Source organism: Armigeres subalbatus, chromosome 2 (assembly GCF_024139115.2).
Source record: "Armigeres subalbatus isolate Guangzhou_Male chromosome 2, GZ_Asu_2, whole genome shotgun sequence".
In the NCBI taxonomy this organism is placed as follows: domain Eukaryota; kingdom Metazoa; phylum Arthropoda; class Insecta; order Diptera; family Culicidae; genus Armigeres; species Armigeres subalbatus.
In genome coordinates, this window is record NC_085140.1 from 199,738,597 (window position 1) to 199,759,842 (window position 21,246).

Below are 21,246 nucleotides of genomic sequence, written 5' to 3' on the forward strand. Positions count from 1 at the left end.
CCTTACCAAATTGACGAAATTTCCTTTTCGTGGCAATGTGGGGATGCAGAGGTTTTCTTTTCCTGTTTCTAACTACACACTAACATTTCTCTCCTTTCCCAACTGGCTAAGCTATATACTTGTTTAAATATTCATCTTTCGATTACGTCACCTGTCAGTCTGTCACTTTTAAAATTTCAGAAATTCTCTGAGCCTCCCTGAACTAGCAGAAATAATTACGCACTTTCAGAAAATTTTCAACAGTTTTATGAAAGAGCAGAAACTATTAGAAACTTCAAGACTTCTTGGAAAATCTTAATACATCATTGAGTACTTTTTGGAATGGAAAGCATTCCTCATAGACTCTAAGAAGCCTTTCGGAATAGATTTCTCCTTTACAATTCCGGAAACCTATACGATTGTCTGTTTAACCTCTGAATAACTTTGAAACGATTTAGTGATATTTTTTAGATCTAGCAATTGAAATAGTATTGATAGTATTAGATCTTTTAGTTATCCATATGGTATGTTCTTACTATAATCATGGGTAGGACAATGCTTTGACTGTCCTACCCATGTATTTTCATGCGTAGGACATGTCCTACTTGTCCCACCCACTCCCGGCGCCACTGATGATGGCGATGCGTTACATATATTCAAATAGATTCTGGGCTGCTTCACGAAACGATTCTTTACATAAGTGGCAATTCTCATAGTAATTTTCATATAACCTTCAAACGGCACGTGCACAACCAAATTACATCCAAATCAGCTAAAAATTTGGGAGGACTATTAAAATAGCTAAAACAATCGTTTAAGGATAGGGGAGCGAAAAAGTCAAAATTTGAATCACTCTAATGTTCCATAGGTGATTCTATCACAAACGCCCGAATGACATAAACCCAAATTTCATTCGCCCGAATGACACACGCCCGAATGTAACTCATGTCCGAATTCTATTCGCCCGAAAAGACCAAACGCCCGAAAAACCATTTGCCGGAATGGATCATACGCCCGAATGGACCACACGCCCGAATAGACTATTTGCCCGCATTGGTAATACAACCGAACAATTTTTTAAGGAAGAATAATTTCCCACTGAATTTAATAAAAAAATATATGATCGTTTGTTTTGTACATATTTTTCATTTGCTCGAATTAAGGAACAAAAGCATAAAGTATGAAGTCGAAAGTACGAAAAAACAATCACCATCACCTTGATGAAAATGTTAATTTGACTAAATAACTTTAAAGAACAGCCTACGTTTGGAAGAAGGCTAAATTTCAGATACAATTGTAACACTGAAAATGCCATAATAAAAAGAATGAAAACCCAGGATAAAACCTCCTACTTAGAGAATTGGAACGTTTGTCCCAATAATCTTTCTTGTAACTTCTACCTATTATCCTGCTAGGTTTAGGTTAAGTATCCAAGGTAAAAGTTACTATTAGGTCATGGCCTTTTGATCAAGGTAGATTTTTGTCTGCATAATACCGATTGGCATGAGAGTATAATTCTGCCTTCTGTCTGTCTGTTAGTCTGTTTTTTAGTGACGTCTATTATACTCAACGACGTTACTGTAAATTCTCTTTCTAAAACACGAATTAGTCCAGAAATGCAAACAGTAAATTACTTTTTCTGTAATATGATGGAAGTGGAAAACTATCACGATAACAATAGTTAAAACTCAAAGGTGCAGCCCAATCGGGTTGTACGCAAAGGTGACGTAGGACTACGTAGCTATTTAAAATTGATGATTTGCCATAATAATTTGTGTCGTTTTATTTACATTGAACAAACTGCTCGGAGGCCAACTGAATCAAGAAGTCGAATAGTTGTTCCCAGATGGATGGACTTTGAGTCTCTAACCGTGGAATTAACATGACTCATCGGCCGCTGAATAGAGCTGTGCGCCGCCGCGCCGCGCCGCGGCCGCCGACGATTTTTAAGCGCCGCCGCCGCCACCAATTTTGACCGGCGCGCCGCTGGAATTTTTTGACCGCGCCGCCGGTAAGTTTTTGGCGCGCCGTTGAAATATTTTTAGTGACGTAGTTTTCGTTTTGTAAGGTTAATCCCCCACCCCCAAATTGGTAAAAGAAAAATTCCGTGCAAACCTAAATAAATTTGAAAAATTTCGGCTGCGCCGCTGAAAAGAATATGTAGTAAATGCATAGCCTTTTCTAACTTGAAATGCAAGGAACTAACGAGTAATGTCTTCCAATCCAGAACTCGTTCAAGCGTTTCAAGAAAATTGCAGACGATTCGTAGTAAGCAAATACAGACATTTGGATTTCTCTACCATTATTTCCCTTGCAAATTGATGAAAATACAGGCATGACATGTGCTGGAGGTTGCGGATCATACTCATGACAACCCAAACGATTAAGAAAATCAAAATCATGTTCATGCTTTGAAGTAAAATAAGATAAGCTAATAAAAAGTGATCCATCATTTTTATTATTCTGTCTAATTTATTGAAGTTGCTGTTTCTGGTTGTAATTTATAATCACAAAAATATTCGCGTTTAATGTAATATTTTCATCCAGCAGAAATAGAAGAAATAAACAACTTTTTTTTTATTTTGATGAGTGATATGTTCTCACAAGTATCTTGAAAAAAACTTCCGTTATGTATGATTATTTCACTTGCTAGATAGAAGCTCAAAAAACGAAAAGATTCTATATCATTATATTTAAAAAACGCAGGACACAAAGTCGGAAAGAAACACAATTCTTGCATAATCAAACACAAACTACAATACAAAACTACATTTTGAAGTAAGATGCCACCAGAGGATGCGATGAGGTGATCAGCTGATCAGCATAGAATTTCAGGCAATAGTAAAACCACAATTGAATCATTTCATACACAAAAGAACTAAAAATAATAGCGAACGCATTTTACATAACTGGTGCCATTTTTAGAAAGGTAGAAAAATACTTTCTTCCAAAATTCTGGAGAATTGTCTTTCTGTAGCAAAATGCTATCCTCACTCCAGGTATTGTGAAAATATTTGCTTCACCAAGAATCTTATAGACTTCATTCTTCTTTAATTCTGGGAAAATTCTGGAATAATAAAAATGACAGTTGTGCGATGCTTTCATATTAAGTGGTGTGCCCTTAAAAACGCAAGTGAATTTTGTTTTGGATTCCGAGATGCTCGCCTCAAGGAAGTCGGTAAAATTCTTTCTCCAGAAATTCTAGGAAACTCATATTTTAAAAATACAGAGTTATTTTTATCTAGGAATTCTGAGGAATTTCTTCCCAGGAATTTTGAGGATTTATCCCTTTAGAAATTATGGGTATGTCTTCCTCCAAGAATTTTAGAAAACCTTGACTTTTTCGAATTTTGAGAAAACTCTTCCCTGGGAATTTTTGGAAATTTCTGCTCCTGAACTGATTTTCCAAGCATTCTGGGTTCTTCCATCACTAGTAATACTGGGAAATTCTTTCCCAGGAGTTATGAGGACTTACCATTACAGGAAGCATGAACAAAAAAATCTAAAGAACTTCAGCATACCTTCTCCCCTCAACACAGGTTTTCCTTTTTCTCGAAATTTCCAGATATTTGTCGTCACAAATTCTGGGCAGTCGTTATACAAGAATTGTAGTATAATCTTGCTTAAGTATTTTTTGGCGAATTTCTCCCACAGAAATTTTGCAGAAATTCTCAGATATTTTTGGGAATTGGCCCTACAAAAGCTCAGGGCAAATCATCTCGCACGAATTTTCGAGAATCCTTCTTCCAGACTTTAAGAGGAATTCCTTCTTCAGGAATTTGGAGAAAAATCCTTAATCTGAGGATTTGGGTAATTACTCACATCAGCTCAGATATGCTATAGAATAGATAATTCCTCTCTCTGACAACTCTAGTGATTTTTTCCCGCACAATTTATGAGGAAATCTACTCCCGTGAATTATACCCGAGCAGCTCATATGTTACACATATAAAGCTATGTTCATTGTGGAAAAAATTATGATACAAATCATTTCTTTTTGTTTGCAGTGAAAATTCGCAACTTCTTCTTTATTCCTCTCATCAAAAGTTGTACACCTCCGAAGTCAATTTCCTTGGCACATTTGTTCCACATTTTGGTCATATGAGTCTAGTCTCGAGCTGTTTTTCCACTTTTCTTAATCTTCCGCTTCATTACTGCCCAAAATGTCTCGATGGCCCGGCTGTGGGCAGTTGCGTGGATTTATTTGTGGGCAGTTGCGTGGATATATTTTATGGACGAAATCTTCGTTATTATCGCAGTACCACTGGATGAGTTCCCGGCTGCAGTGGCAACTCACTAAATCTGGCCAAAACTTCACGAGACCTTTATGGGATTTATGGAAGGTAGACCGCGGTTTTTGAGACATTCCTTGTACAGCTTCGAGGCCATCGTCTTATTCGTCACAAACACTTAGGTCTTTGCTTCACAGCTGCATATCCCTTGCCAAAACCATATGTTTCTTTGCAAGTTTGTCCAAAAAGCAAACTTAAACTTCGCAGGAACTACTCCTCGTGCCGTCGCCATGTAGAATTTTTGGCTAGGAAGCTGTCCGAAATCCATTTTGACGTAGGTTCCATCGTCGATGAGCAGGATTATCAACGTGGGTGTGCAGATTTTTTTTCTCTTCTATCGGCTTCCATCTGGAATATTTTTTGACTCGCTGCACGAAACATCGTGAAATGTATACTACAGCAAGTGGCTGCCTAGGTAGACAAACCGCTGTAAAAGAATTCTTTCAGCGGTCAGTTTCCGTGCCGCTGCAATACAAAAAATGATTCCGGATTCTAAATGGACATAGATTTATCACAGTAACTTATACTTGTTTTTTTGGTTTTTTTTATATCCAATTGACCTAACTGTGGTCTTAATGAACTTACAAATTCTAAATAGATCACACAGATCACAATAACAGGTTTCATCAAGGGTATCACTAACAATAATATAAGATGTAATGTAATAAATAATACAGCACAATTTGTACAGCCACACATAATGAAATAGAGAACGTTAATTTACTGCGCACCGTTGAACTACTAGGTGCCAACATTTTCCACTTATCTTTCAGAATGATCTTGAAAGAAACATAATCTAGAGTTTTGTCATCTACATGCTTAGCAACTAATGTAAGGGTTCATCCACAAATTACATAACGCCAAAATTGATCATTTTCAACCCCCATCTCTTTGTAATGCTTTTGGTAAGGAAAGGTTTGAAAATGTGTAGGCCGTAGACAGATATCCACCCACCCCAAAAGCGTTATGTAATTGTAACATTCACTCGAAGAAATCCTTTTCTGAGAGTTTTAGGGATTCCTTTGTCCAGAAGTTCTGAATATTTGATAATACATTTCCTAGAAATTCTGATTGGGGAACTCCTGTGAATTTCTTCTGCTCTGCTTTGTTGGCATTACATCCCAATTTGAAAATTGCTATATTGCAGCTTAGTGTTCATTAAGCACTTCCACAGTTATTAACTACGAGGTTTTTGAGCCGATTCATCATTTCTGCATTCCTGTGTAATAAAACTAATATGATAATGCTCAAAGGCAGAGGGAAGTATCATAAACCCTACACCGTACCATGAAATGAATTCAGTCACTTTCAGCATGGCCTTGCTTTTGCAGCCACCAGGCTAAAAAGGCACAATTCAGAATTTTGCTAGTATTTTACTACGAATTACACTCCTCCCGGAAGAACTATTGAAGAAATTCATAAAGAATTTCTGGAGAAATTAATGGAGGAAACCGTTAAGAAATTCTAGAAATTTGTTAAAGGAATCTTAGGAGAATCTGCTCATGGTATTCCTGAAGGAATTCCTGGAGAAGTTTATAAGGAACTCTTGAAGAAAGTTCCTGGAGGGATTCTTGGGTGACTTACGAAAAAATGCTTTACTTAAATATTGTGGAAGTTTCAGAAGAATTCTTTGGAAGTTTCAAAGATTTTTCTCATGTAGGATCTCTGTGGAATTTTATGGAATTTCCAAAAGAGGCTTATTTCGAACCATGTCACCTCAAAAGATATATTAATTAGAACAAACAGCAAAAGTTTTTGCACACTTTCTCGCTAGTATACAGTGTTAAAATTAGCGGCGTACTTTATATATTTTATGCTTTTATTGCACTAGAAATGCAGACATTTAAATTGCTTGAACTGTTTGAAGGAAAATTTTGAACCACGCCGATCGAGCCGCCGCCGCCGCCGCCGAAAACAACCGCGGCGTGGCGCCGGCTAAGCCGCCGCCGCCGTTAGAAAAATACATTCACGCCGCCGCCGGTTCAAAGTAGATCGGCGCACAGGTCTACCGCTGAAGCCACTCGACTGGCTTTCAGTCGGGGACATCACAATCCTTACTTTGCCACGTACCTTACATCGCGGGCGAAAACCAAACGTTGCAAATAAATGTATTTGCGATTGGTTTCACGCCACTTCTGATTCTGCTTATTTCTCCTTTATTTCGGCCATTTTTGAGGATGGTGTCCTCCAAAAAGGTCTTTATACAAAAGAAGGTTGATCCGATATGAACTTTCTTTCCATTTTCGCAATTAACTCTTTCTTTTCATAAAATGTTGGTCCTGAGAAGAATCAATCTTCTTTTCCCAATTCCCATTCCAATAACTAACTGCATCCAATCGCTTGTCAACACCTTGCGTTGCAACTGTTCGACCGCCACTTGATGATTTTTCGCTGCCACACTGCCACCCACTTCGTGCTGCTGTGTCCGCTCCGCTGCATCGAATGTCGATCCGCTCTCTGTGGAATACCGATCAAAATGGCTCGCGCGCGCCGTACAGCAGCTTTCATGTATTTAATAAATTAAGCCCGTTAGCCCCGCCCTTTTGTGAGCTGATATGGGTGTAAATATAATGTGCACTCATAACGATTAATGAAGGGGCGGGGCTAATGGAATTACTTCATTAGATATAAGAAAGCTGGGGTGACATTGCGCATCTCGAATCGAATCACTCGATTCGTAAGTTTTTGGATTCGTTTCGAAAAAAATGCGGCATTATGTATTTCGTTCGACTTCATTCAGTCGCAGTACAAGATTTCGAATGGTGCTGTACTAGCTCAATCGAGTAGTTCTGTCAAACGAAATGTAAACAGAGAGAATAAGAGATAGCTGTCTCCGTGTTTAGTATGCCGCCGTGTTTAGTATCTCTCCAGACAACCTTCAGCGCAAGGCGAATGTGAGTAAACAGAGAGAATAAGAGTAATTTCATCAGCCTGTAGTATGTTGCCTGTTGGAAAGGCATCCTTCAGGGCAAGAATTGGCGTTAATTTATAAACAAGCAAATTGTGCTCAATGACTTTAAAAAGCAATATTATTTATTGAGCAGTTGCAACCGATTAAAACATTATGCCGATACGACATGTTTTGTAAATTGAGATATTGTTACGACACAAATTATAAGTTTTATGTTTATTCGAGTTTATGCCACAGATCAAATTTTAAGCTAAATAATTTAAAGCTAAAGAAGGATTCGATAATAAATTACTTTAATGTTTCCATGTGTTTTAGTTAAATGCAGTTGGGTCATCTCATGCGCGTTTTTTTGTTTAACTCATCTATTTTTACGTAGATTTTGGAATATACACGTTTTTACGCAGATTTTCCTCATAGATTTTCCACGCGATTTATTGAAATCGTCAAGAAATACGTGAAAACTTCAAAAAACCGATTTTAGTTGAAGTCGTTTTTACGCGGATTTCGGGATAATTAGAGATTGCATATTGTCTGGAAACTATAAAAGTAGGTATACTAATGACATTCTTTTCCTCAAGAGACAATAATAAAACATTTATTCTCTTCCCGTAGAGAAATAATAACAAATATCATTGGCGTAACTACAGGGGGGCTAGGGGGGGCTATAGCCCCACCTAGGATCTGGCTAGCCCCCCTAGAAAATTTGTTACTTTGTATAAGTATTGCACATATCTAATCCACTGATTATATACGGGGGTAAATGCAGAGAAAGGTTTGGCTTCATTATCCAATCCCTCTCTTCGAAACACTACAGCAAGTTGAATCTATTCGCACAAGTTTTTAAACTTCAAGCAATTGTTGTAAGGCTTAGCTCACGACAAAATCTGGACCCCTCAAAACACGTTATAACTTATGAAATACCAAAGGAAATACCTCGTCAACAAGTAAAAAAAAATATATTATTTATCAGTATTACAAGTACTTAATGGATAATGGACAATTCCTTGAGGTTTGCAAGTTTTTCCAGGGTTTTGTGAGTAATTGTTATCTAAATCGAGCGTATGATCTTAGCCTTCCTAACCTAGCCTTTTAAAATCATCCTAGAAGTTGTTCTAACAGAAAAGAAAGGTTAGTTTGTTGTGGTCAGATCGCTGTTTGAAAGCTCGTAGGAATTGTCAGGCCACTGAATTAGCTAAGAGAGTTTAACTTACTAATACTTAATTTATAATGTATTCTAGGTTCGAAGCAAATCAAAAAATCCTTTAAAAATCAGGATTGTGCTTCACATTCTATTTACGGGGAGCGCAACACCTATGGTTTTCTGAACCATTTTGGGAATCCTACGAACAACATTTGAAATATTTAAGTCGTCCATTGATATCTGGTAGACCAACAATATACATCAGTTGAATCGAGCGAAACTGGTAAACTTCCAGTGTTATGAGTGCTAAAATAGAAAAGTTTAAAAAAAGTTAGGCCCCCCTAAGATTTTTCATTAGTTACGCCAATGACAAATATAATTAAAAACTTTCAGCAAGAAATAACTCTCGAACAACATTCGAAAGCTATAAAGGTGACGAGTGTTTTTCGTTCGACTTGAGTCGTTTTTCAGTGTGCTATCGAGTTTCCATAATGCCAAAACATCTCGTTATTCTTTTACCTCCTCGAGCAAACTCGAACGATGAGTCGTTTTCGAGATCGAATCGAAACCCGTAATGCCAAACATGTTCGACTCGATAGAATTACGTTCGAATCGAGATGCACAATGCCACCCCTGCTTTTCGGCGCGCGCGAGCCATTTCGATCGAGATTCCACAGACAACGGACCGTTCGGAGAATGACAAATTCTAAGAATCCAATAAAACTTTCTCGCCAGATTCTGAATTTGGTTATGAGATGTTATTTATCTTAGATACGTATTGTTGCGAGCAATAACAGCAGAAATTTGACTCAAGACGAAGTTTCTTCATATTACCAAACATTATCTCTTGGCATCTGTCTGTCCGAGCGACGCTCACCGATGGGTAGTTGCTGTAGTTGATTTTATACAAAAGAAGGTTGATCCGACTATCCGAAATAAACTTTCTTCAAAGTGCAAAACTCAATCGTAAATAGCGAATATTATAGCGCGTCGGAGGGAGATGATGCAGTAAATTTTAATGGATGGCATCACTAACAGCAACCAAACTACCACGCCGAACCCGATGCCACCGAAACAGTCCATTTTTGCAATTAACTTTTTCTTTTCATAAAATGTTGGTCCTGAGAAGAACCAATTTTCTTTTCCCAATTTTCCAACTAACTGACACCACAATTTGTAATAAATTTTCAGCATCGGCACTGGCGGTGCGGGATCGCCACATTACTATTTTTATGGTCAACCTTTTCTTCATATGAAATGCTGGTTCGTTGAGGTTGAATGCAGCAACACATCGAGCACCACCACCAATGCGTCTGCTCTGCGTGAAACCTTGTTCAAACTGAGGAATAGATCCAAACCCGCAAGTGATTGATTTTTGATGTCTGTGCTAGTGATGCATGTACGTGATTGGTTGGTTGACCTATTTCTAAACTGTTTATCAATTATCGATAATAAATAATTGAAAACCAGTATTTCCAAATAAATACAAAGGAGCGTTGACTCATCATTGATCGAATGGTTCAAAACAGTTGAAAATCCATCGAGAAACGGCTTAGATATTAAAGTTTAAAGTCTATCATATTTTCGTGATGGTCCCCGATTTTCGCAATCGTAAAGTGTACCCCAATATAGAGAACACAGACGTAGTCCTACACTCTGGAAAAAATAAAAACCAAATAGGTTAAAAGTCATACTAACTGGCTATTTGCCTGGTTGACCCCAGCTTAGTTTAGGTGTGTACTATACCGCGTTAGTATAACTTGGATTTATTGGGAGTAATGTATAAGTTGGCTATAATCAACATTAGTTTAATTTCATTTGGCTGAAATTATAGCTGGATTCTGCATTGAACGAATGTTTTGTTTTGATTATAAAATAATGGAAATGAAAATATAATCTTAAATATCAGTTTTTATTTCGCGTTTACATAGTTTTTCAACGCATCTTATAACTAAATCTTAACAAACATTATAGGTATTAATAACAAATAATTAGGTATTAATCAGACTGAAACCCACTTTTTGGATTCATAGAATACGACACACGGTAGATCGTTGCATTTTCATAGCATCCAGATTATTCTTGTCACGGTATTCCTGCAGCCTGCTTATTAAATAATTCGTAATCCTACTAGTTTCAGGGAACCGTTTATCCATGTGATTCGATCCTGGACATCGAAGGCAGCATTATCAATTCTCCGGCATTGGCTTGAATTTGAGTTTGAGCTTGGCTGACCGACATTATTGTTTCTCCGGCATTGCCTACAAAATAACATTTCGAACTTATATTCTGTGGAACGTAAAAGAAAGCGTGGACTGGTGTAATATTTGTTCTGCACAACTTACCTTTCACGCATATATAATGCTTCACTATCGCCATGCATTTATTTTTTTAAATAAAAGTTTAACTTTTAAATCTAAAGAGCGTTCATTTATCATGCTTGAAGAGAACTGTCAACACCGATTATACTAACAAAAATACGTCCACCCAAATCTTCACTAGTTTATTTTGTATACAATGGTAGTATACGTGTTATACTAAGCAATGAATAAATCGCATAAATAAGAAAATAGTATAGATTTTATTCTTTTAATGATTTTTTAAATTTCTTAGTGTACGTCAAAAAAAGGCATTACACTCTTTTCGTATTTTCTATGTGCGCGCCATTGAAGTAGGAACCAAATTCCCATGTACTTTATTCCGGACAAATGCGAATTAAGATAGAATACGTAATAATTCGGGTTACAAAATGGTGAGTTGACATCAAGAAAATAAAGCGTCCTATATAACTCTAATGCCCACAAGTTCCTATTTCACGCTTCGACGGGTCCACCGATGACAAAACCGCCAGCTAAGTGTTGCGTACTTAGCTGATTGTCCTTCTGACATCAGCTAGAGTGAGAAGGTATGTCCCGAGCGTCTGTCCACCAGGAGGTGAGGTTCAAGCAGCGTCTGTCTGGTATCCAGCGGCTAATAAAGCGCGATGTAGGTAATGCGACCACGGTAAAATAGCTTACTGAAGCCTTTTAATGAACCTGGAGTCTGGAGTCTGGAACCTGGAGTGATCGATTGGTTCGGGCATTGAATACATTCGGGTGAATATGGTCCATTCGGGCAAATGGTCTATTCGGGCAAAAAGTCTTTTCAGGTGTTTGGTTTTTTCAGGTATCTGGTCTATTCAGGCGTTTGTCTTCCGAGCGAATGGAATTCGGGTTTATCTCATTCGGCTCCCCCTTTTGTTTCGCTTTGGTATCAGATCGTCAGCTCTGACGTAAGGCTAAAAATCGCTTTGCAGGGCAAGCAGTAGAGAAGGTTGATAACTTCCAAGGGAAGATCCAGTAATTACGTAACGCAAAAATTGGGCATTTTCAACCCCCCTCCCCCTATGTCACACGTTTTGTATGAAACATCTGAAAATTTTGTATGGACCCGGACCGTCACACTTCGTTAAAGCCCCCCTGATGGACAGCTCCTGATCAGGATTAAGCACTGCAAGTATAACTTACAAAAAGGGCGTAACCATTGCATCACCACACTTCTCCTCAACGTCGCATTCTTTTCAATCTATTCTCTGAGCCCGATAATCTGTCGGAATCGTTCCAGTTTCTGCAGTCCAAGTGATGTAAAGTTAATGCATCCGCAACCACCGAATCGGTTAGTCATTACGCTAAAGCTACTTGCATCGTTCTGCGGCTACGCTCTCGCCGCAAGTTGGCAACAATTGGCGCATTTATAGCTGGCGCTTGCGTTCCCATTAAATATTGGCATCTGTCTTCCGCGGCAGTATACTTTGACACTCAAGGTCCACTTTCCGCTATGGCGGCCTGCTACTGCTTCGTACATCCGCCGTTCTGCTTTCTAACACATTCTTCCGACGACATTGTCAGCGGTAGTATGCATTTCTCCAACATCGTTGTTGCGTACGCCCTCTGCGTAACAACGCACCTACTACAACACCGATATGAATAGCATACCTTCAATCGCCGTACACGATACGATGACAGATATAGATAATTGCCATGCGTCGAAAAGATATACTGAATTGAACCATACTGTCGTGTTCTGATTGTTCGCTAAAATTGTTGCTCGGAAAGTATATTTTTTCAGTTAACAGCTCCTAAGTTAACAGCTCCTAAGTTAATACTACTTGAATTTCAAAACCTAGAATAGTTTTTCTACAGAATCTATATTGAATTATTAAGAATCTAAAGTGGTAAGATATTCCTGGCTTATGTCCAAACGTAGAATTCATGTAACTCACAAAATTGTAGGTTATCATACCAGAAAATCGTTCATAGTTTCGTTCCTTTCGTTTCGATACTTACCGAGTTATAGCTAAGGTAAATAGCTGTAAATCATTGAGAGAAAGCACTTACTAATTTTTGTACTTAGAACTAGATTTGGCTATACGGCCCTAATCGGTGTCAATCGATCGTTACGTAGAAAACCAAGGAAACGTACAAACGTAAGTAGGTGACCATTACTCCTGGAGAAGAATTATGAATTTAGTTTCTATTATGCAGGAAAATTTTAATCGTGTCCCGCATATTCGCGCCATAATAAACCGATTGAAAATTACGGAAAGGCGTTTCATTCGTTGCATAAGCAACAATCGCTCTCCTCTTCGCTGCAAACCGGGGACATGTGAATAGGATGTGCTTAGCCGTTTTTGTCACGTCTGGACATTGTGGACAGGTGAAGGAAGCCGCATGTCCGAACATACGCAGGAACCACCTGAAGCATCCGTGATCTGTTAGGAACTGTGTGAAGCCAATGTTTAGCTCACCATGAGACCATTTGACCTCTGTACCGCAGTATTGTAACGGCATGTTCTTGCTGGAGGACACCCTAGATCTACCGCTAGGTTGCGAAGGCCGACGGAGGTCCTTCGTATCTTAGTTGGTTAAAGCACCAGTCTAGCGTACTGTAGGGTCATAAGTTCGAGTCCCATCGAAGGGAAAGTGGTTACCTCCAACCAGAGCCGTAGCGTGAACTCTCAGCGCCCTTGGCGAAACATTTTTGGGCGCCTCTTTCTTACTGAGTAAAATAAGAGATTAATTTATTCCCAATGTTTCATAAATCGAAAAGAGAGCTCTTTGCATATTAACCGGCCTTATAAACGGACCGGGAGTAGATAACATTTGAAAAATATTGGCCAGAAGTTCAGAATGATATCTGTCGTTTCTGTAACGTGGGACGTGGAACCTTCGTACATCTGCTTTGCTGCATTGTACAAGTGTAGATCTAAATTTCTAAATAGTGACTTTATGTAACCAGGAGAATTTTCGACTGATAATCCTAGAAAGGTAGTGGGTTTTATTTTATGACGCATCTTAGGTTGTTTACATGACAAATGGTGATCAACCTACAAGATGCGAATAGTTATTATTAATCAGGGCAGGGGTATACCACAAAAGTTCAACTCAATGGACGCAGTTTTACGCCCCAACAGAAAAAGGCCAATTTTCGAATCGCTATCGGACGTTGCTGAATCAAGAAAACCCCTAGGATTGGAGGAGAGGATAGGATGATCTTTGGAATAGCCATCAGACCTACTCGGGTGAAAAAAAAATCAACTTTACAGTGCAGTGGCTTGGTCGGAACGTGTCTTTCAATAAAATTTGGAGTGAGTTGGTCATTGATCGAAATCTGATCAAGAAAATCACAAATCGGTTTATTCGTATCGAGATAAATCCATTGTTGGATTGGGTCTGTCGGTAGTTTAGACGCACTTGTGGACTTGGTTCCAACATTTCGAAGTGAAACTTAGTCGATTTTTAACACATCCTCGTTCAAACTTTTTGTTAACTAGTATATACGCAAGAGGATATGTCAAATTCAAATTATTACTATTCACCAAATATTCAACGACTTCGTTTCTGGTTTATTGGAATCGGAGATGTAATATTATTACAGAAGAACCTTCCAAAACCGGGTTTATTATGGTTGTAGTCTCTGAGGGAACCGATCCAATCTAAATCACTTTAAACTAGTGAATTTCAAGAAAACAATGATTATCGCTGCTGTAAAACATTATGGTCCCGAAGGACTCTCAGTGACCATTTGATATGTTGATGTAAATATAAAGATATAGTTTTTCGTGCTCTAGATTTCTCAAAATATCTTTACCATTATTTTAGGCTTTGTAGTCGATTTATTAGTAATTGCCCCTTAACTTATAAATCTGATCTATTTCTCAAAGCTGAAATCTTGATCTCGGCGCCCCCCTATGGCCTGGCGCCCTTGGCGGGGGCCAACCTGGCCAACCTCACGCTACGGCGCTGCCTCCAACACATTTTCCAAATCAATATCTTCCACATAACGTACATATTCACATATGAGTTTTCATAGCATTGTAAATTAACGTCCAAGTCGGGTGGTTTAATCCCCGGAAATAGGCAATTAACTTTGATTGAACTGACCCTAGATCTGTTCACCATCATCTTTGATAGTACCGTTATCGCTGTCATATCGCTATCTCTCAGCTTATCGTCGAGCATCACTTCAAATTGCTTAAGCAATCTCTTGGAGGTTATGTCACAGCCGTCGACCCTAATTGACGCCTTATATACCGATCTCTGATCGTTGACAACTAGCATCTCAGTTTTATGATGTGACAGCTTTTTCCTGCGCACCCATTCCTCGACGAGACTGATCGCAGTTAGAACGATCGATTTTATGGTGCCCAGAGTAGACTGTTCTCTCTCTCTCATGATCTTTTTGATGTCCTTGTTTAGAGTCAACCAGCCTTGAAAAACTCGATGCGTTTAATCCTTCCTTCCGCCGAGCGTGGCCTTTGCAGTCTTCTTCAAACCTTGAGGCAGGCTGATCGAAGGGCTGCAATTTGCTCGCTCCACCAATATACATGGCCTGCAACTTTGCGGTCGCGCCTTCCTCGGCATGATAGTGGCACACGCTCGTGTCAGAACCGCAACCAGTTTGTCTCCACACCGATACCGAGCCTACGAATGAACAAATCACTGATTTGTTGGAGTCTTGTGTCCAGCAAAGACTCGCAAGATAAAAAAAAAGTAAAATAATATTCAACGACTTGTTCTTTAAACTCTGCTCTCTACAGTGTTATAACACTTGTTCTTCAGTATGTGCCATGCAACAAATTTGAAATACATTTTGTTTTGCTTTATTACAGTCGAAGAAATGGAAAATATGAACATCGAGGAAACATGCCTATCTACGGAGAATCTCGAAAGTAACTCGTTGGCAGACGACTGCCATTCCTATGACACGCAGGCCTATGAAGGAACGTCAGCAGCGGCCCTAATGGCAGCGCAAGAGATCAAAGGGCCGGAAATTCTGTACAAATCCAGCAAACAATTGTACAAAGCAGTCGCCAAAGAATGCGGCATCACCTGCAAGATGTCCGACCAATGTAGATGTTTAGATTGCCAGAGCCGATATTTCGATTGCGAGTACGATCAGGTATAGTGACTCGAGATGCCTCAATAAGTAGCATTAGGTTTGATTCATACGAATTATTTTCTTCCAGAATGAAAATGAGAAAACGGATGGAGGATTGGGTGCGGGGACGCCGATGTTCATCAGTGAAGTTATGCACGGGTCAGCATGCACCATACTTTAAAGCAGTTCAAATGCGCAAGGAACTACATCCAAATAATAACCCTACGACTCCTATTGAAAATGTAATAGTAAACAATCATTAGGCCACACACCTCACACAAAACAAACACTTGCACAAATCTTACAGTGTAGCCGATGCATACATAAAAAGTATTTGAGATAAAATGAAAGCCTTTTGAAACATTTTTACCTTTAACGAAGTAATTGACATTTAAGGTGCATTGATTTGCAAGATTTCAACGATGACTGTATAGCTATTAGTAAAATCACATTATGGGCAACTACTGGTTAACATACCGTTGAATTACTACGACTAGCTATGACTCTGCTGACTAAACTGAATGTACTACCTACTATAAGAAGCAAATACGATAGGGCAACTGCTAATAGCTGCTAATTAATTGTCACCAAGTACGGAAATCCCCCACTTGAAATTGGAATTTGTCGAACGAACGTAAATATTTTCTACGAAGTAAATGGCCTTTACAGTAGCAGTTATGGTAACTCATTTTAACAGTCTGTCAGATAATTTTAAGACTTATTTGTGCGTTGCTAGCCAGAATGGTATGATCTTATCCATTTGAGTGAGCGAGATAGAGAAGGTTCACGTAAGTATTGTTCGTCAGTTTAAAACATTCCTTTCTAGGCTATAAGTAAGAATGAGCCAAATGGCTTAAGCGGGTAGAACAAATCATATGAGCAGCTGTATACCGTTCTGGCTTATAAATGCTCTTTACGACAAAACGCTTCGAATGAAACTGCACATCTAAGCAAAATTAATGGAAAAATGCACAAATTGTATTAAATTTTATTGTAGCATATATGATTCGTAAAGCAGTCTATTGGTTACTAATGTAAAATATTTGTGCAGATATGGACTATATATATTTGATAAACAATTGTGAGGAAAGCATATATTTACAAAATATTTGCGATGTGAATTGTAGCTTAGATTAGATTGTACAATATGTCCTGCATATTATAGGTCTACATTGATCAAGCCGAGATACAAGAGACGGGTCATTCCAATATAAATTTGGGAATTTGAAGGAAGCTATTCAAAATTGATGCTAGATAACTTTTAAAGTGTATTGTTTAGTTCAATAATTGATGTTAATTTCCTAACTTCACCCATAAGAAATACAATATTCAAAACTACAACTAATTCTAAGTCACAACCAGAATTTTGAACAGTTGACGTGTCCGAAAAAAGATCACGCAAGTTGTCCAGAGCAGCTCTAGTCAATCCCTGTATGAACAGAAAATTAACCATAGAAAATTGTGTTATGTATTTGGAACAACAGTTTTCCCTAGCATGAAGTGAAGCGCCAAAACGCGCCTAATTTACTATTAGAAAAATGGGAATAAATTTCATTGGAAACTGGATCGGGATTGTGTCTTCAGTCGTTCGAAAGAAAGTATTTTCATTTTTTCTTAGCCTCGAATTGTATCCTGCGAGGGTATTTTGGACCGCCCTGCACATTCATAGTTCTTCGTTAGAACCTATATGGACCTGGGGGTGAGAATGGGTCACTGTTTCAAGTACTTAGAACGCTTGTACAATAGATTGAATGTATCTGAGAGCAAGAAGACTAAAATATAAGAGACCTTTTTGAACGATTTTGCTATCCGACCTCCAGGCTGCCGGTGAGAGCGATTACCCATTCTCACCCCCCCCAGACCCATTGTCACCGATGTGACATTTTTGGCCAAAATGAGATTTTTATATATTCTGAATCCTTGTCCAAAAATACGTATTCTGGCAAAAAATACGAAATAAAAAATGTTTGTTCGGAAATGCATGATTTTTTTTTCGTTTTTTTTGAGATACTGCGTACGCTTTGAAGAGCAACTATGGAGTACTGCTTGCAGTTTCAGAACTGGAAAAATCTTACATGGGGGGAGGGGGGTTTGAAAAACCTAAACAAAAATGCTTACATAATTAGTGTACGGCCCGTTACACAGAACTCGGTCGGTTGGTATCAAGATGAGGATACGATGTTGGCGAAGTTGGGGAGGAAACGCAACCGTGGGGACTGTGGGGGCGTGGGGATGGGGACTTACAGCTCCGGGAAGACCAGGGAGGCTCGCACACTTCCATGGGTGGGATTTATTTTCGGGTTGGGGTGCCCAAGCTGGACTAGATCAGGTGGTACAGTCCTCCATTTTTGAGGAAGCAGATGAAGACAGATAGTGGTATCGTCAGCTAGGGCATCGAATGTTTTTTCGGTATTTCGTAGCTGGAGCGAGGAATGTCAAACTTTGGACATCAGCAGATCACTTTACGGACTGACGATCTTTTTGATCCAGGCTTTAACGTCAGCCGAGGGAACCGATGTTGTGGAACGCCGGCCTTGGTGGTCGGCTCCAGGCAGAATGTCCGCAGTGACGTTGCCTGCCACCCCACAGTGTCCGGGACTGCAGGCAAAGGTTGTTAATTGTTGTTTACTAGCGAGGATGGCCTGGATCCATGGATGTTGTGGTCATGGGTGGTCACTTTGTAGCGCAGCGATGGCACTAGCGGAATCAGTCAGAACTAGAACTGGTTTGTCGGAGGGGTAGTAGCGGCAATCAGCAGAGCTGCGGTTTCTGCCGAGAAGACGCTGCATTGTGCAGGAGACTGTCCGAGACTGTTGGATTGCTCCCAGTAACGCCTAAGCAGATCCCCTTCTTTCGAAAGGGAACCGTCAGTGTATCGATGCTCATGGTCACTAAACTCAGTGTTTAGCAACTCGGCGACCGATCTTCGATGAGCTTCCGTGCTGTCCTCTTTTTTAAAGCGCCTCACAATGGAGCTGTTTATGTTGGCTGTGGAGGAGTGCCAGCTCCTCGCTCCATCCCAGTGGACCCTAGCCACCGGGGAAGACTGACGCCGTCCATCGTGTGCATGATCCGATCCCCTTGAACAAGGAGAGGGTTCCTATGGGTTCCGGATATGACGGAAGCTTATAGTCAAATAGCCACTTGCACACGATGGCGAGAGGACACCTGCTTCGGCGAAGGCAGCCTGAGCGGGTATGGAAGGAAGAAATCCGGAAGCTATGCGGAGGTATCGGTTGAAGACTGGTGAGAGTATGTTGACAAGCTCACAACGTGCTACACAAGTCAGTTCCAGTCCGTACAGCAGTCTGCCTTCAATCAGCGCTTGGCCGATACGATACCGAGTGGCCCTGTTGTTCGTCCTATGGGGCTGTACACTAATTACGTAAGCAATTTTTCTGGGTTTTTCAACCACCCCCCATGTAAGATTTTTCCCATACAAATATTTTTTTTATTTATAAGGAGGGTAAGAAAATGGCAGAACCCTTCTCCCCCCATAAGTGCTTACGTAATTAGTGTACGACCCCTATGCGGCCTTGATAAAATTTAACAAGGTTGATCCTTCATTTGCAGCCGACTTTGACCGCATGGAAATGAAGGACGAACGTCAGTCCGCGGTCGATGGAGATTCCGAGGACCTTGACGAGTTTCCAGTTTGGAATCGGCTGCCCATTAATCTTGAGACTAGGGCCGGAGAGACAATGCCGTCCATTGCACATAAGCCAGGGGAAGTTTTTTTTTTTTCGACCGGCAGGGTAAGGCCAACCGACGAGGCCCACCGATGAACTGCACTAACCGCTGCTTGGGTTGGGATACGCGTTCGCGCCGGAGTGTCTCCGACTACCACAAGCAGGATGTCGTCCGCGTAAACGAAGATGTAGATGTTCTTGGGGAGGCCATTGAAGACCCCATTCTTGGCAACCAGAAACAGGTTTACTGCCAGAACAGACCCCTGCAAGACTCCAGTCTCCTCTGGGAAGGTTCTGGAGGCAGAAATGACGATAAAGACCCGGAAGGGCCAGCGTGTGAAGAAGTTGTGCACAAAAGCTAGGATGTTATCAGGTCAGGTAAACTCCAGTCCAACAGCTGCTTGAGCACTAGTGGGGTCCAAGCGCCGGGTAAGGCTCAAATTACCGTCATCCAGTCATTGACAAGAAAACCAGCCACGCCCACCGAAGAGAAAATGCATTCTCCAGCTGAATCGAGGATGTATTCTTGTTTTAAAATACATTAACATATAGTGGAGATTTCAATACAAGAATAAGACGGTTGACCAACCTCTCGAGAACCTTTGATACACAGGAAGTCAGCGAGATAGGCCGGTAATCAGCGGCGTCGCGGGAGGAGATACTGTTTTTAGGTATCCGAATAACGTGACTGAGGCGCCACTTGTCGGAAAAAGTTTGATTGGTCCATGCTTGATTTACCAGATCGAGGAATACTATTTTGGCGGCAGGGGGAAGGTTTTTCAGCATCGGATACCCTTTTTCATCCGGACCGCAACTTTGCTTCTGGCAAGAGCGAAGGAAAGCTCGAGGAACGAAAAGGGCTGATATATTGGGAAACTTAGCAAGCCCGGCGGGACTCGAAAGTTCTGCTGCATCTGCTGGGTAGCCGCTTACAGATGCGAGTGATGCAAAGTACTCCCCGAGTGCATTGGCAACATCCGGCGGATCGGAAATAGTACGGTCTTGCGAATCGATGTGGATGGGGGAAGATCTACGCTTGCCACTAAGCGCTTTGGCTTTCCCCCATAGTTCGACGGTGGATTGGGCCGAATTGATGGAGTAAAGGAAGTCTTTCCACTGCTTCTGTCTTGGATGACCGTTCTGCACTCATAGTATTTTTGTTTGCAGTTTTCCTTTGCACTTACCTTTCTCGGGTGCCCAGGGCGTAGCCTCCTGAATGCTCGGAAGGCTTTGCGTCTTGACCGAGAACTGGTCTGTGGGATACTATTAACTAGTTACAACTATGAGAAATGTTGTGTTTTCTACTGATTTCTTGTAGTCTACTCTAGACATTGCTTCTCATGCCTTAGATACAGGCGTGTTTTTGGGATATGTTTGAATTTCTTGTGTTGGAAATTTCCCTGGTTGTATCAGGAATTCCCTGATAATTCCATGTTTTCCAGGTTTCTTTCAGGTAGTAGACTCCTTGCACACGAACAGACGGACACACACACACGGACAAACAGACATTTGTTTAGCTCGACAAGTAGATTGGTATATGATATCATGGCCATGGGTCTCCGAGAATTCTACAAAAGGTTTGATTTTAAAGTGAAAGTATAGCCTTTCGGTACAACTTTGTACGCGAAAAGCAAAAATGTTAAAGATCGGTCTAACAGAAAAAAAAATCATCCTACTAAAATTGGGTGTTCATATTCATGTGGGACAGAGTGTAGCTGCGCAGTTTAATAAATCGATATGTTTATTTGTCTCGACACGAACCACAGGAGAGTACATTTTTTTATTCAACCGATGCATACTTACTAGCCAGAAGCT

At 40.2% G+C, this 21,246-nt stretch overlaps 1 protein-coding gene across 1 annotated transcript in view; it reads left to right on the forward strand.

The window, feature by feature from the left end:
* LOC134211490 (uncharacterized) overlaps positions 1 to 17,308 on the forward strand; it is a 709,859-nt gene extending 692,551 nt beyond the window's left edge. The window contains exons 5-6 of the mRNA XM_062688382.1: positions 15,474 to 15,763; positions 15,831 to 17,308. Of these exons, the coding sequence (XP_062544366.1) occupies positions 15,474 to 15,763; positions 15,831 to 15,923 (383 nt within the window). The 3' untranslated portion in view covers positions 15,924 to 17,308. The remainder of the gene's footprint in view (positions 1 to 15,473; positions 15,764 to 15,830) is intronic.
* The last annotated feature ends 3,938 nt before the right edge of the window (positions 17,309 to 21,246 follow it).